Here is a 14,275-nt window from a genome sequence, read left to right on the forward strand (position 1 = left end):
AAGACATGCATGGGTTGAAGAATGAGAGCCTGAGAGTTAAGTTTGATGATGACTCAAATTTAACTAAAATTCTTAATTAATTTGTTTTGTGGAGAAGACAGTTTGTTTAGCAGAGATACAGTAGCTCATTTGAATTTTCGACAAGGTGGAGATTTGTTGAACATATGGCTCAATTTGAGGCTTGCATCACCCATAATGTCATCAAGATTCTTGGCCTCCAAGAATGTGTGCCCGGCAAGTCTTTTGAGTGGTCCCAAGTAGTCTTATTTTGGTGTCCCATTTTGGTTATAAATAGCCTTTGCCTTCCATGGTTCAATGCATCCAAATCATCATTTGGGTGTTTGAAATATCAGTTGGAGAGTGAGAAATTTTGGGTGTAATTGGGTTTTGGGTGTGAGCTACTTTTGTCTTGTATCTCTTTATTTCCATAGCGAAATATTGTTCTGTCTTCTCCCCGTGGACGTAGACATAGCTGAACTACGTAAATTTTTATCTCGTTTGTGTGTGTGCCCATTTTATTTTTCTTGTCATTAATTTTCTTCGTTCTCATAAACTTTTATTCAGTCCTTTTTTCATAACAAATTGTATCCAGAAGATTCAGATCACAACCTAGTAGGTCAAAAACATAAGCATATCCATAACGCCAGGCAACATCCAGATAGTTGTTTGCCTAACACACAATGTTACCAAGTCGGCCTTCCAAAAAGCACATGCCGACCACTATAGCTGACCCATCCAGGAACCGCCGATCACGCTCTCTCGAACACCAATAACATTAAACGACGCCGCTGTAAAACGCAGAGGCGGTAGATCCACACGCCATATCTAAGTGCACCCTACAAGGATGTTCCTGAAAAGATCAGCCTGAGAGATCCACCTCCAGCCATCGAGATCAAAAGGATATAGCGGCAGATATCGGGTAGCGAGTCTGCTAAGGCACAAAAACCCCAAAGGAATAAGCCACCACTCACAGGCAACCTTCCAGCCAGACAATCGACAAGAGTGACGGACAAGAAAAGAGATGGAAGCCATCTCAGAAAACCCATACCTTCTTAGATACAACCCCAAACTCTGATGAACAGAGAACTTCGATATAATGAGGAATAAGTTGAAACTCGGTTCAACATAAAGTTGGCACGATTGGAGTAGGTATGGTGGAGTGCATTTTGTGGTGTTAAGCAGGAATAATAATGCCAAGTAGCCACTAAGGCAACATAGAACATGTACCAGTGCCCCACAGAGCAGAGAAGATGGACAAAACCATATGTTAGACCAATCTCTCTCCCATCCCTTTACTTGGGGTCTAATGGTCTACATATATATATATATATATATTTCCCCATTCCTCCCACTAACTACACAGTACACATGTATCTAGCCAGGATCTACAAACCATCACAAATTGTCTTGAATTTTTCGTTCATGTCAAATTTGGTCACGTGTCTCATCTCATGCCTTGCTATTACCAAAACTTCATTGCAAAAAAACTAGTACCAGACGCATCAAACATGAGAGAGGGGAGTGGACCAATCACAAAAACTGTTTTTTTTCTTTTTTCTTTTCTTTTCTTTTCTTTTTTTTTTTTCTTTTTTTTTTTTTTTTTTTTTTTTTAACTTTGGTCAAAACATGTGATGTACTCGGTATATGTTTGTACCAACACTACACATGTTAATTTTGGTCTTTACTTTTTTCAAATAGTTCAATTGTTTTTTTGCATTTTATATTCAATTAGTGTTAATTCAGCTTTCAGACGAGCATGTTCTTTTTTAATTTATATCATTTCCTTTCTTGCACAAAAAGAATTTTGACACAAGCACATAATTCTTTAATAATTATTTTGAAAGTGATGCTGGAAGTCTTAAACATATATATATAAACACTTGCATATATTGGAGAACAGTAAGTGTAGTCGCCACTGTTCCTAAAAAAACTAGGTCAGTTTGTAAGTCTTGGAGTCGCTGCTGTTCCTTAGCACACCTCATGTGCCCCGCTAACGCCTTTGCCAGAATCTATGCGAATTTTTCAACTGATATGTTTTGAGAATTTCTTGACTGAACGGATAAGAATAAAAAAAATTTAAAATAATTAATTTTTTTTATTTTTAATTGATTTGCTAGAAGTAATTCGTATAAAAGAAAATCCTAACTAATTTGATTTTAATTTATTTTGATTAAAAGCATGTCTAATTTTGTTATTTTTTATTAATAATATATAATAGTAATAAAAAAAGAAACAATTACTAAAAAAGAAACGCTGATAAATTAGTTACTATAGATTCTAATATCAGGATTAAAAGTGGGTATACTATTCTATGCTCACCAGGAAATAATTAAACGGCACTGTATATATATATATATGCATATATATAGTTGTATGATTAGCCAAAGAGTGAATACCTTTTCCTATCACACATTCACATCAAATAAAAGAATGAATAAATCATTTAGTTAAGTTAATAACCACTTGATAGATCATCATAGGTCCCAAACACTCGATCAACTTTTCCTTTTCCTTTTCCTTTTCCTTTTCCTCTTTGAGATCAAAGTCTTTTTTTTCATACTATCCATATTCCACATGAAACGAGTGCATACAAAACAGAACAGCCAACTGTCCGTCTATTGTGAAGTCTCATGATTACCCGCCCACTGTGTTTCAAAATATTCCATAGAATAGCCGTACAACGCTCAAGAAACCTCAAAAGCTTCCACTCATTACAACATGAACACAAGCTGTTCGAGAAAATTCCTCAGCCAAATAATTTCTCCATCCACCATTCTATGCTCGCATGTGTTAAAAAAAATAGTCAATTTGAAGCTCTTGACATCTTCAAGCAACACCTTCAGTTGAGTTCTATCAATGTCGACGAAGTTACAGTTGCCATCGCTCTCAAGGCTTGCCGTGGAGACCCAAAACTTGGGGATCAAATCCACGGTTTTGCTATAACTTCTGGGTTCATTTCGTATGTCACAGTATCGAATTCTTTGATGAACGTGTATTGCAAATCAGGACAATTCGATCGAGCATTATGTATTTTTGAGAACTTGAGCAACCCAGATATTGTTTCTTGGAACACTGTGCTTTCGGGCTTTCGAAATGGCGTTGATGGATTGAATTTTGCTTGTCGGATGAATTTTATTGGGATTGCTTTTGATGCTGTGACTTGTACTACTGTTCTCGCCCTTAGCACAGACAATGAAGAGTTTCTTTTCGGAACTCAGTTGCATTCTATTATTATAAAATCTGGATTAGAGTGTGAAGTTTTTGTAGGAAATGCGCTTATATCAATGTATGCAAAATGGGGTCGAATAGTGGAAGCTGAAAGAGCGTTTGATGAAATGCCTAATAGAGATTTGGTTTCTTGGAATGCTATTCTATCGGGTTATACGCAGGAGGGAAATTATGGATTGGAAGCTATTTGGGCTTTTATTGAAATGGTGAAAGAAGGGATAAAGCTTGACCATGTCTCTTTTACTGGCGTGGTTTCAGCTTGTGGCCATGAGATAAACTTAAAGCTTGGGAGACAGATACATAGTTTGACAATAAAAAGGGGATACGGAAAACATGTTACAGTTTGTAATGTTTTGATGTCAATGTATTCGAAGTGTGAGGTCGTAGAAGATGCAAAGTTGGTCTTTCGACACATGATTGATCGCAATGTAGTCTCTTGGACAACAATGCTATCTATAACTGAAGTAGATGCTGTGTCTTTATTTAATGATATGAGATTGGATGGAGTTTATCCAAATGATGTGACATTGGTTGGATTAATCCACCACATTACAATTAATAATTTGGTGGAAGAAGGCCGGATGATTCATGGTTTTTGTATACAGAGTAGCTTTTTATCGGAACATAATGTTGCTAATAGCTTCATAACCATGTATGCTAAATTTCAGTCCATGAAGGACTCCATGACGATTTTTGAAGAGCTTAGCTACAGAGACATTATATCCTGGAATGCTTTAATTTCTGGGTACACTCAAAATGGGCTGTGTCAAGAAGCCGTACATACATTCCTGTCAGCAACAACGGAGTCCCATCCAAACGAGTTTACATTTGGCAGTGTCTTTACTGCAATTGGAACTGCCGAGGCCATTTCTCTAAAACATGGACAATGGTGCCATTCTTACCTGATAAAGCTTGGACTGAACACACACCCCATTGTTTCTGGTGCTCTCCTTGGCATGTATGCAAAGCGGGGGAGCATCACAGAGTCACAAAGAGTTTTTAGTGAGATACACAACAGAAGTCAAGTTGCTTGGACTGCAATAATCTCTGCACACGCAAGTCATGGCGACTATGAATCAGTGATGGGTTTGTTTAAGGAGATGGAAAGGGACTTAGTAAGACCTGACTCGATCACTTTCCTCTCTATATTAGCAGCATGTGGAAGAAAGGGTATGATTGAAAAGGGGCATGAAATTTTTGACTCAATGGTTAAGGACCATTTGATTGAACCATCCCCGGAGCATTATTCTTGTATGGTGGATATGTTGGGGAGGGCAGGGAGGCTTAGGGAGGCAGAGGAGTTTATGGGTCAGATTCCGGGAGGCCCCACGTTGTCTGTGCTGCAAAGTTTGCTTGGGGCTTGTAGAATACATGGGAATGTGGAGATGGGTAGGAGGATGGCTGATGCTTTGATGGAAATGGAGCCTGATGAGTCTGGTTCTTATGTGTTGATGTCAAACTTGTATGCTGAGAAAGGTGAGTGGGCAAAGGTGTCAAACATTAGGAAAGGGATGAGAGAAAGGGGAATGAAGAAGGAAGTGGGATTTAGTTGGGTGGATATTAGTGGTTCCTTATATATGCATGGGTTCTCATCAGGTGACAAGTCCCACCCAGAGTCTGAGGAGATATATAGGATGGCACAGCGGCTTGGATCGGAAATGAAAAGTTTAGAGAGAGAGAAAGAGTTTTTAGGATTTAACCTCAAAAGACAAGTGTACTTGGATCTCTCAATGTAGAGTCAAAATATGCAATTGTTCGAGATGAAAAAATGAATTGAAAGTCCTTCCAAATAAGTGTCATATATATATAATTCTTTTCTCCTTCTCTTTATCAGAAGAAGTTTGACTGCAGAGGAGTGCTTTTTTCTACAGGTGAAACATATAAGAAAGTTAAAATCAGTTGAAAAGAGGGAAGAAAAATTCAACAAGGACCAAATAAAAGTCTTAGGAGACGAGCGTGGACGGCAGGATTCGAACCTGCGCGGGCAGAGCCCACATGATTTCTAGTCATGCCCGATAACCACTCCGGCACGTCCACTTCACATGTTTCCCACTGATATATGTTTAATATCAAATCAGTTCTCGGCTACGCAGTCAGAGAGCATTCCAATGTTTGAATAAAGAAATAGATTCTGGCCCCCATTAAAGCTATGTTTTGGTTAATTATTTATGTGTTTGATTGATTAAAGGAAGAATAGAAAGAAAAATATAATAATTAGAAACTATTTCGTACCATATTTTATAAATTTGATCTTTTATAAAAGAATAAGGGCAAAATTAGTATTAACAAAGTTTTATTAAAAAGACTAACATTTCCTATCCTTACCTTCAATTTTTTTTTTTTGGCCTTTCCTTCACTTTCCTCCTAATTTTTAAAGGATAATAACAGTAATTACTATTCATAACTTATTGTATTTATCAAAATCATTCATTTTCTTTTCTTTCCCTTCAAACATCGTCCGTTTCCAAAATCCAAACATAGAATTGTTCCCTATTCTTTATAAATTATGAATACCAAGGAAGTGGTATTACATGTGAGACCACATATCAATTTCCGCACGCCGACCCCCGCAAAAAAAAAAAAAAAAAAAAAAAAAAAAGCCAGAAAATCACTAAAGCCCTCTAAGAACCGTTGTTGACCCCCTTGCAACTCAAAAGGACCTTATCATATAAACATACATACATTCATATATATATATATATATAGGGGATACCATAAGTTCAAGACAGGAAAAGATGAGAAAACTTTGAGAAACTATGCGTGTAGAATTCATTTCTAGCAAAAATTCATTTGTAAATGATACAATTTATAAGAACATGGAGTTGATCTTCGGCTTCAATGCATCCAAGAACCCAATTAAAAGAAAATAAGAAAACCTGTTCATGCCCGTGGAACAAGCTACTTCACAACTTCTGCTTAAACAAAATGCAATAAGCACCATAACCAACCACATTAGCAATAAAATGGCATCCACGATTTTTCTGTGGGCAAGCTCCTAAATGCGCATCATGAGCTAAGCCAAACGAAGCTACATATCCGTAGAAAAACTTACCTCCTATACTTACCCACAGAGGATGGAGCTCTGACGCTTGCATAAATGAAACCCAGTAAAAGTTTTAAGTCATTATTTCAAACTAAGAAACCATAATTTAATCAATAGAATCATAACATACTGCATATTGTAAATCTATATTAACAAGTTCCTGCATAAAATGCCATCCGCAACTGTGTGTGGGGAAGTTCCTAAATGCTCATCGTGAGCTAAACCAGATGAAGCTATACAATTGTTGAAAACTTTCACACGATATTACCTGATACAGGTGGAGCCTTGTTGCAGAAATGGAAGTCAATAATAGTAGAGTCGTGACTTCTAAATAAGAAGCCAAATGTGACAACATATCGCATTACTATAAAACAATACCAACAAGCACACTACAACATAAAGCAACTTAATAAAATTGGTTTAAAGTACCATTCTCGTACACATTTGTAAATTTAACTCCAAGTTTGTTATTTCTCACATCGCATGAGATGCACCATGAGAAATATCTTGATTAAAAAAAAAAAAAATCCCTTAGCTAATAGCACAACTTCCTCAGTCAAAGCCTTCAAAGAAGTAACTCTTCCCTTCCAAGAGGCCCATCACACCGAAATCACATTCTGTAAATTCTTTTCAGATCAAGAGCTTCTCAATGGCATCCTGTGTTTCACAAACAAAAACTCAGAATCCAGAAACAAGTTGAAAGAAGATTGAAACTAACAACATAAATTGCAATAATGAGATGTCATATGGCAAGGTACCTTGAGAACATCTATGGATGCCTTCAATTGGCTTCCCTCGTTGCTTGTCACAGAACAAGCAATAACAGGCCTTGTGACTCCACAGGCTCGGCCAAGTGCTTGTTTTGAAGGCACAAATACATAGGGCACATTCTGCCAAATCCAAACAAGACATTGATTATCCTTTGCAGTCTTACAACTTAGTATGAAAAGATTCACAAGTCAATTGCTTCAACTATACTACAGCAATATAATTTACAACCCAATTCCTTGACAAAATTATCCCCTGGTTTTAGGGATATGGTAGTGAAATTTTGTTGCTTCATCTTCTTCTTTTTTATTTTATTTTATTTTATTTTATTTGGTGGGGGTTCTCCAGAATTATATATATACATATACATATACATATGTATATATTAACTCCAGATTTTGGGCATGATGGATAAAGCTGCAGAACTCTGGCTAATGGAAAATAAATTGGAACATATATAAATAAATGAAAATTTTAATGTTATAAGTTATAATGAAAGTCAAATTGTTAGTGGAAAATTCAACCATGTAGAATGGAATCCTTCTCCTTTAAGCCAAATTAGGGCATGGAGAAGCAAACTCAAAATCGAGACCTTAATCACTAAAAACAGAAAGAAGTATTGAATAAGAAATTGCAAATATTGGTTCAAATTTAATTAGAAGCCAAAGAAACAAAAACAAATACAGTTATCATTAACAACAGCAGTACAGTAATTCAGACACGATATAGTTCAGTTCAAGTGCGGAGCCAGCTTAAATACACTCCTATCTTTCGTCTTGTTTCACTGTGTGTGTATATATATATATATACACTATGCACCCTGAACCAAATTTCTGGCTCCACCCCTGGTTCAGTTCAGTTTTCAGCATATGTTCAATTGGCATGTTAACAAGGTAAGATGACGACATAAGCCAAAATGTCATGAAATAGATGACATTTTACTATTTATTCAGAGCAAAACAAACAATGAGATAACAAATCAATAAGCAATCTCAACATTATATGAATCACATTATTAGTGGAAAATTCACCCATGTAGAATGGATTCCTTCTCCTTTCAGCCAAATTAGGGCATGGAGAAGCAAACTCAAAATCCAGACCTTAATCACTAAAAACAGAAAGAGGTATTGAATCAGAATTGCAAATATCGGTTCAAATTTAATTAGAAGGCAAAGGAAAAAAAAAAAACACAAACAAATACAGTTATCATTAACAACAGCAGTACAGTAATTCAGACATAATATAGTTCAGTTCAAGTGCGGAGCCAGCATGGATTAATGCAACTTTATTACACTTCTATCTTTCGTCTTTTTTCACTGTTAGCTGGAATATATATATATGTGTGTGTGTCTACCATAACCCCTGAACCTAACTTCTGGCTCCACCCCTGGTTCAGTTAAGTTTTCAGCATATGTTCAATTGCCATGTTAACAAGGTAAGATGACAACATAAACCAACATGTCATGAAATAGATGACATTTAGGCAAAACAAACAATGAGATAACAAAACAATAAGGAATCTCAACATTATATGAATCACAACCTCCCAAATGGCAAATGGATGGTAAACAAATGCAACTGATGCAAAACAGTACAAGCAGAGGTAACCAATGGGCTAGATGCTAAATCAATAGAAAAATCAAACAATTAAACACAGAAATAATAATGAAACAAATATATATATATATATATATATATATATATATATATATAATGATACAACAACAAAACACAACAAAAGAGGAGGAAGGAGGGAAGGTTATGTAGCAAAAGAGTGTTCTTCTATCCTTAAATAATTACAATTTGACTTGGATGATCTAAGCTGCATTCAAATATAAGTCCTAATTTTAAGGGCACAGCAAATTATAGTAATGCAAGGTTGTATTTTTGGAGTACAAATTATTTGCAACAACTCCTATAAGCTTCCAATCCTCGTACAAATTTCACATGTCCTCAAACAAGCAACATTATCAATTTGGGGAAGCAACTATAGCAACTAAAATGAAATCAAATTAAAAAAACATACATTACAAAAACATCACAAATACAAATAACTATTATGCTCAAATTCAACAATGACAAATTTCCAAAGAATCAGGAGAAACCGAAAGATCTTTAAATTGGTTTCCCACAATACCATCAAACCACCCAATTACTTGCCAAAATGTACACCTAATAATAACGAAATATTGTTGTTAAAAGATTTAAATAAACAAATTTATCCTTGTATGTGTTTATGTTCGATGTGTAATTGAGTATGCGAATATATGCAAACCTTATCTTCTGCCAGCAGGGGGAGATGGAGAAGAATTTCAAGTGGCTCAGTGTCCGCCGCCATCACAACGAACTCCGAAATACCCCTGTTCAAAGTCTTGGTGGCTGAAATTTTAAGGGCATAAACACAAATTAGGGAAAATAGAAAGAAAACGGGATACATATTTATGCGCGCGCGCGCACAAAAAAAGTGTTTGTGTCGAAAACCTTCATTAGCGCCCTTTTTGAGCTGTTTGTAATTAGCAGCTTGTTGAACCAGGTCTAGTATGGTAATTGTGAGCTGCGCATCGGCTAGTGGATATGCTTTTGGATTCACTACTTCGCCTGTCTGCAAATATATACACAACAACAAATGTGTTAAACAGATCACAACAGATCAATCTAAATAAAAAGATGAAATTATAAGAGAAAGAGAGAAAGAGAGTACCATTTTTTTTGTGTATCGGAGCAGGAAGCTAGGGTTTTTGTTTAACCACCAAGACAACAGCAAAATCGGGGGTTTAAGAGCGAGGAAGCCGTTGACTACATTTATACGATGTATGGATGGATAATAATGGGCCGGGCCTGGTTAAATCTGGGCCATATTTGTTTTTTAATAGATTGAACATTTAAAAACATTAGATCATTCCGTGCCCAGCCCGCTTTTGTTGAGCTCTATTTGTGGATATCTCAATGATCCAAGGATCCGACCCAAAATTTAACAAATCTATGACACCATAATTAAATAACAATACTTGTACCATGGTGAGTACTTAGATAATCAGTGAGCCTAGCATCCAATGTTATTTGTATCGCGCCCAACCAAAGTAGTCCCACTTATTTCGAAAAATTGCCTCAACAACCTAATAAGATATTTTTTTTTTTTTTTTTTTTTTTTGGGTTCGGCGTATATATACACTATTGGTTGGTTCACTAAAGAGAGAATATCTTTTTATCTTTAGTGAATAAAATTATCAATGTGAAACCTGTTCATAATTTCAAAAATAAAATTGTGATTGGGGTGGAATGGAATAAGGGATAACTTTTAGGTTAAGCTCGAAGCTTGTTTGATAAACAAATCGATCCCAATTAATATTGGGTCAGGTTCGTAGTTAAACTTATGAACATAATTCCGTGTAGACGTCTACTAAGTTATGTTTATGAACATATATATATATGCTTATGTATACTTATCTTTTAACATTGTGTAAGTATATTTATGATTTCTCATGTGACTTTTTAAGGCTTAACTTACAAGATTATATTATATATTTTGTCTAGGTTTCATGAAATGAGATTATACTGATGGGATTGATAAGTAAGATGGTAAGTAAAGTAATTAATAATGTTCACTGGTAACTTCATAAACACAAGCCTAAACACAAATTAACACAAGATTAAGTTGGATTCATTTTGTTAAAGGAGTCAGTGCGAGGTCAATATTTTGAGCTCATTACAATTCCGTGCAAATTCGAACTAAATTCATAAAAGATTGACTTAGCTCGTTTTATGATGGTAAGATTAGTCCCCTTGTCAAGTTATCGATAATTTGAATGAATATGACCACAGTCTAGTTTCTAAATAATACTGTACGATGTCAAAGCGTTTTTTTGTTTTTTTAACTTGATCTAAGTTAACTTTTCTATATAGAGTATTAAATTGTTTGATGACTTTCAGAATCTTAGATTTGTTGTTAATTTGATAGGAATCTTGTCAAATAACTCTGCTGGGTAAGATTTGTTCATTGATAAATATTGATTATTCTTATAAAATAAATAGTAGGAATTATGTGTAATTCTTCCATTGTGCTTATTCCTGTCCATTAATGGCAATGAAAGACTATTGTCACGCACATTTGTCTGCATGTGTATGTATGGTCCGAGTTATTAATTGATATTTGATTCTTTATGATTTAAAAAAAAAAAAAAAAAAAAAATTTGGACATTTTATTCAAATCAATTTGGTCAATCTTGACAGGACAATAATTAATTGCATCCTTTTTGAAACCAATGGTGACTGAGTGGAATAAGCCTGAATGAAAGTGATAAATATTACTCTTCATATTGAAAGGGATCTCAATTATTCGATAAGCTATTAAATTGATTTTGGTGACAAGGCTCACAACACACCATTGTTAATGCTCAAGATTTTAATAACTTAAAATTTTGTCATACTTGTTTTTTTTTTTTTTTTTAATGTTTTTTAATAGCTTGGTAATCTTTTTTTGGGGGAAAAAAAAAATGTTTTTGCATCTTAATAAATGTCAGCAAACAATAAGTGGTAAAACGAGCCCTGTTTATGTCATGCAATTGTCAACCCCAAAAATACAGAGATGTTTGCTATTTGCAAACCAAAACAAAAAAACAAAAAAAAGGAAGAAAGAAAAGAAAAGATCAAAGAAACAAGTGGGTAGTATCCAATAGAAGATGCCAAGGCATAGTTGAAGGAGAATAATGAAGATTGCAGGACATCAGATCCTACAAAACAAAAGAACTCAATATCAGCACTTTAATCAACAAATGTATCAGTTTGTGTATGCATATAAAATTAAAAAAAAAAAAAATACACATTCATGCATGCATGTAATTAAATCAGCATATATAAAAGGAAGTACTAATAATTAGATAAGAAATTAATTACGTACTGAACATATTCAACATTAATCTTAGAATTGGAGATTTTGGAGATAGCATCAAAAGCTTTGTTTGACAGGACTAGGGTTGCTGGGCAGGGATTGGTTCGACAAGCATCAACAACCTGCACAACAATGGTTCCTTCTTTGCATGGCCTCTTTAGGCCACTGATGCACCTAATGCGATATCTCCGGCCACACGCAGCTCCGTTGTCCCACACCCCATCGCTTGCACCAGCAAACAGACCGCCTTCAGGAAATTGCTCTTGGTCGTACCCATTACATCTTGTTGCTGCATTAATTAACAACAATTAATATTAATTATTCCAATTTCTTTTTTTCTTTTTCTTTTTTTTTTTTTTTTAAGAAAAAAAAAACGAAACAAACATCAATTCATGTACGATATATTCAGAGTCATTATTTGTTATGTGTGCGAGTGTTTAATTAGTGAACATGTATAAGCAAAATTGGTCATAATTAAGCTGATTAATTAAGGAAAGTCATGGCTTGACCATAGGCCAATGTGGACATTTCATACTTGTGTAGCACAGTGATTAATTGCCTATTCCAAAATAAAAGGTCTAGAGTTGTTGAACTCCCCTACAGAGATAAGAGTGAGTGAGTGTGTGGGTGTGTTTCTTACCAAAATTAATATATATATATATATATAACAAAATGTGGTTGCGCCTATGGCAGACATAAGTCCGAACATCAATATGAAATGTATGTATGATGATGGCATTCACGTACGCAGATATGGAGGATTATATGTTGCAGCTGTTCCAACATCCCCAGAAACCAGAGGAATGCAAAGATATAAGCATCCAATATTAAGTGTAAGTACAGCTAAGATGAACCTCATTTTGGTAATGCAATTTGGCTGTATATATATGTGTGTGTGTGTAATATATATCAAGTGCCAAGAGGTTTTTGGGAAGCTTAAGGAGCTCCTCACAGCACTCTTAATGTATATATACTACTGCCAGTGCCAGATGATCAAAATAGCCGATGCACGGGGCGGCTTCTTTTTGCATTGGTGACATTAATCACTTCAATATTTAAACTAGCTAATAACATAATTATATGGGAGATGATTAATCCATAACCATACAATCTGCTGTCTCATCTTGTGGTTGAAATTGATGTCATCCCAATCTCCATATATATATAGTTGAGGTTTAAAGGCTTACGACAACTAAAAGGTTGATCCTCATCTCTATATATATATATACACACACATATATATAGATGCTAGCTGCACTTTGATTCTAGTACTGAAACTGAGTGGCCTTCTTCAAAAGATTGATGAATTTGTATAGTAAAATGGTCCACTTTACATTCCATTAATTCATTGTGCTCCAAGAGATGAGATTTTCAGTTCAATCGCCAATCTTTTCCAACCCAAAAAAAACGCACCTCAATCACTTTATGCACATGATCCAAGCTTTCTAATCTTAGTTTACAGTCAACACTTTAACATACATTTCTTATCACTTTCTGAGCACTAATATTATGGTGGCATCATTGAATCAGTGCCCTGAATTTAAAATTTAAATAGGTTTAGTTCAAAATTTGTACTAAATTTTTTAAAGTTTAGTTCAAAATTTATACTAATTTTTTTTAGTATCTCAAATATAAAAAGTTGATTCGGTCGCGTCAAACATATCATAAATGGAATTGGAATTACAATCAACACTTATAATATTGCAGTGAAGTGATGATCATTATGTATTCTTCACTTTTCTTATCTTGAGAGACCAATAAATTTTTTTTGGTGTGCCTATATAGACTATGATTAAGATAATCCACGTGTTAATCATTCCCTCACGAGCCTTGCCGACTTGATAACCTTAGTATATACTGTAATCTTTTGCATATATTAGGAATGGAACGATTGATCAACTATTGGTCAATTACCAACCATCAGATTAAATAAATGCATCTAATGGCATCTAAAAATGTTTAAATTTCAGTAGTGGGTCGGTCTACGTAGTTTCTACTTTCCACTTGATTATAGTGGGCATTTTGGAACGTAACAAACTGACAATACTCTAACTATTCAGTTTGATGATCAGTACTGATGATTTGGATCACACTTGCAGTGGGTTTCAATTTTTATGCTGTAATTGCATGCCATGAGTATGAAAACTTGAGTGTTTTGGTCAATATTATGCAACGAGGAAGTAAGAATGCCAATGGTTGAATTTGATGTCAAAGAACAAAATAGATATTGCGGTCCTTTTTTGAGAACGAAAGTGTTGGGAAATAAAATCAATTATCCACGCAGCAAATACACCAATCATTCACATAGCAGCAAATACACCAATCATTCACATAAAAACAAATAACAT

At 34.9% G+C, this 14,275-nt stretch overlaps 3 protein-coding genes and 1 non-coding gene across 4 annotated transcripts; 1 reads left to right on the forward strand and 3 right to left on the reverse strand.

The window, feature by feature from the left end:
- The first annotated feature begins 2,394 nt into the window (after positions 1–2,394).
- Positions 2,395–5,039, forward strand: LOC132279928 (pentatricopeptide repeat-containing protein At4g32430, mitochondrial). The gene has a single exon (XM_059781998.1). It carries the CDS (start codon positions 2,631–2,633, stop codon positions 4,962–4,964), a length of 2,334 nt encoding a protein of 777 aa, XP_059637981.1. The 5' UTR covers positions 2,395–2,630; the 3' UTR covers positions 4,965–5,039.
- A 144-nt stretch (positions 5,040–5,183) lies between these two features.
- Positions 5,184–5,265, reverse strand: TRNAS-AGA (transfer RNA serine (anticodon AGA)). Its single transcript has one exon. It is a non-coding gene; the product is annotated as a tRNA-Ser (tRNA).
- Positions 5,266–6,615: 1,350 nt separating this feature from the next.
- LOC132279929 (uncharacterized) lies at positions 6,616–9,822 on the reverse strand. The gene is made up of 5 exons (XM_059781999.1): positions 9,741–9,822; positions 9,521–9,641; positions 9,315–9,418; positions 7,030–7,161; positions 6,616–6,928 (listed from the first exon to the last, which is right to left on the reverse strand). The coding sequence occupies exons 1-5, from the start codon at positions 9,741–9,743 to the stop codon at positions 6,902–6,904; spliced, it is 387 nt and encodes a 128-aa protein (XP_059637982.1). The 5' UTR covers positions 9,744–9,822; the 3' UTR covers positions 6,616–6,901.
- A 1,940-nt stretch (positions 9,823–11,762) lies between these two features.
- Positions 11,763–12,786, reverse strand: LOC132278099 (EG45-like domain containing protein). Its single transcript, XM_059779922.1, has 3 exons — positions 12,675–12,786; positions 11,937–12,216; positions 11,763–11,769 (listed from the first exon to the last, which is right to left on the reverse strand). The coding sequence occupies exons 1-3, from the start codon at positions 12,784–12,786 to the stop codon at positions 11,763–11,765; spliced, it is 399 nt and encodes a 132-aa protein (XP_059635905.1).
- Between the last annotated feature and the right edge of the window lie 1,489 nt (positions 12,787–14,275).

Source organism: Cornus florida, unplaced genomic scaffold (assembly GCF_030987335.1).
Source record: "Cornus florida cultivar Cherokee Brave unplaced genomic scaffold, ASM3098733v1 CherokeeBrave_3.0.0_Hap2_Chr10, whole genome shotgun sequence".
NCBI lineage: Eukaryota > Viridiplantae > Streptophyta > Magnoliopsida > Cornales > Cornaceae > Cornus > Cornus florida.

Coding starts and splice junctions, on each gene's coding strand:
- LOC132279928 (XM_059781998.1), top strand. CDS start 2,631: ATGATTACCCGCCCACTGTGTTTCAAAATATTCCATAGAATAGCCGTA.
- LOC132279929 (XM_059781999.1), bottom strand. Junction 9,419..9,520: donor CAAAAAGGGCGCTAATGAAG/GTTTTCGACACA, acceptor TTAAAATTTCAG/CCACCAAGACTTTGAACAGG. Junction 6,929..7,029: donor CATCCATAGATGTTCTCAAG/GTACCTTGCCAT, acceptor TGTGAAACACAG/GATGCCATTGAGAAGCTCTT.
- LOC132278099 (XM_059779922.1), bottom strand. CDS start 12,786: ATGAGGTTCATCTTAGCTGTACTTACACTTAATATTGGATGCTTATAT. Junction 12,217..12,674: donor ATATAATCCTCCATATCTGC/GTACGTGAATGC, acceptor TAATTAATGCAG/CAACAAGATGTAATGGGTAC.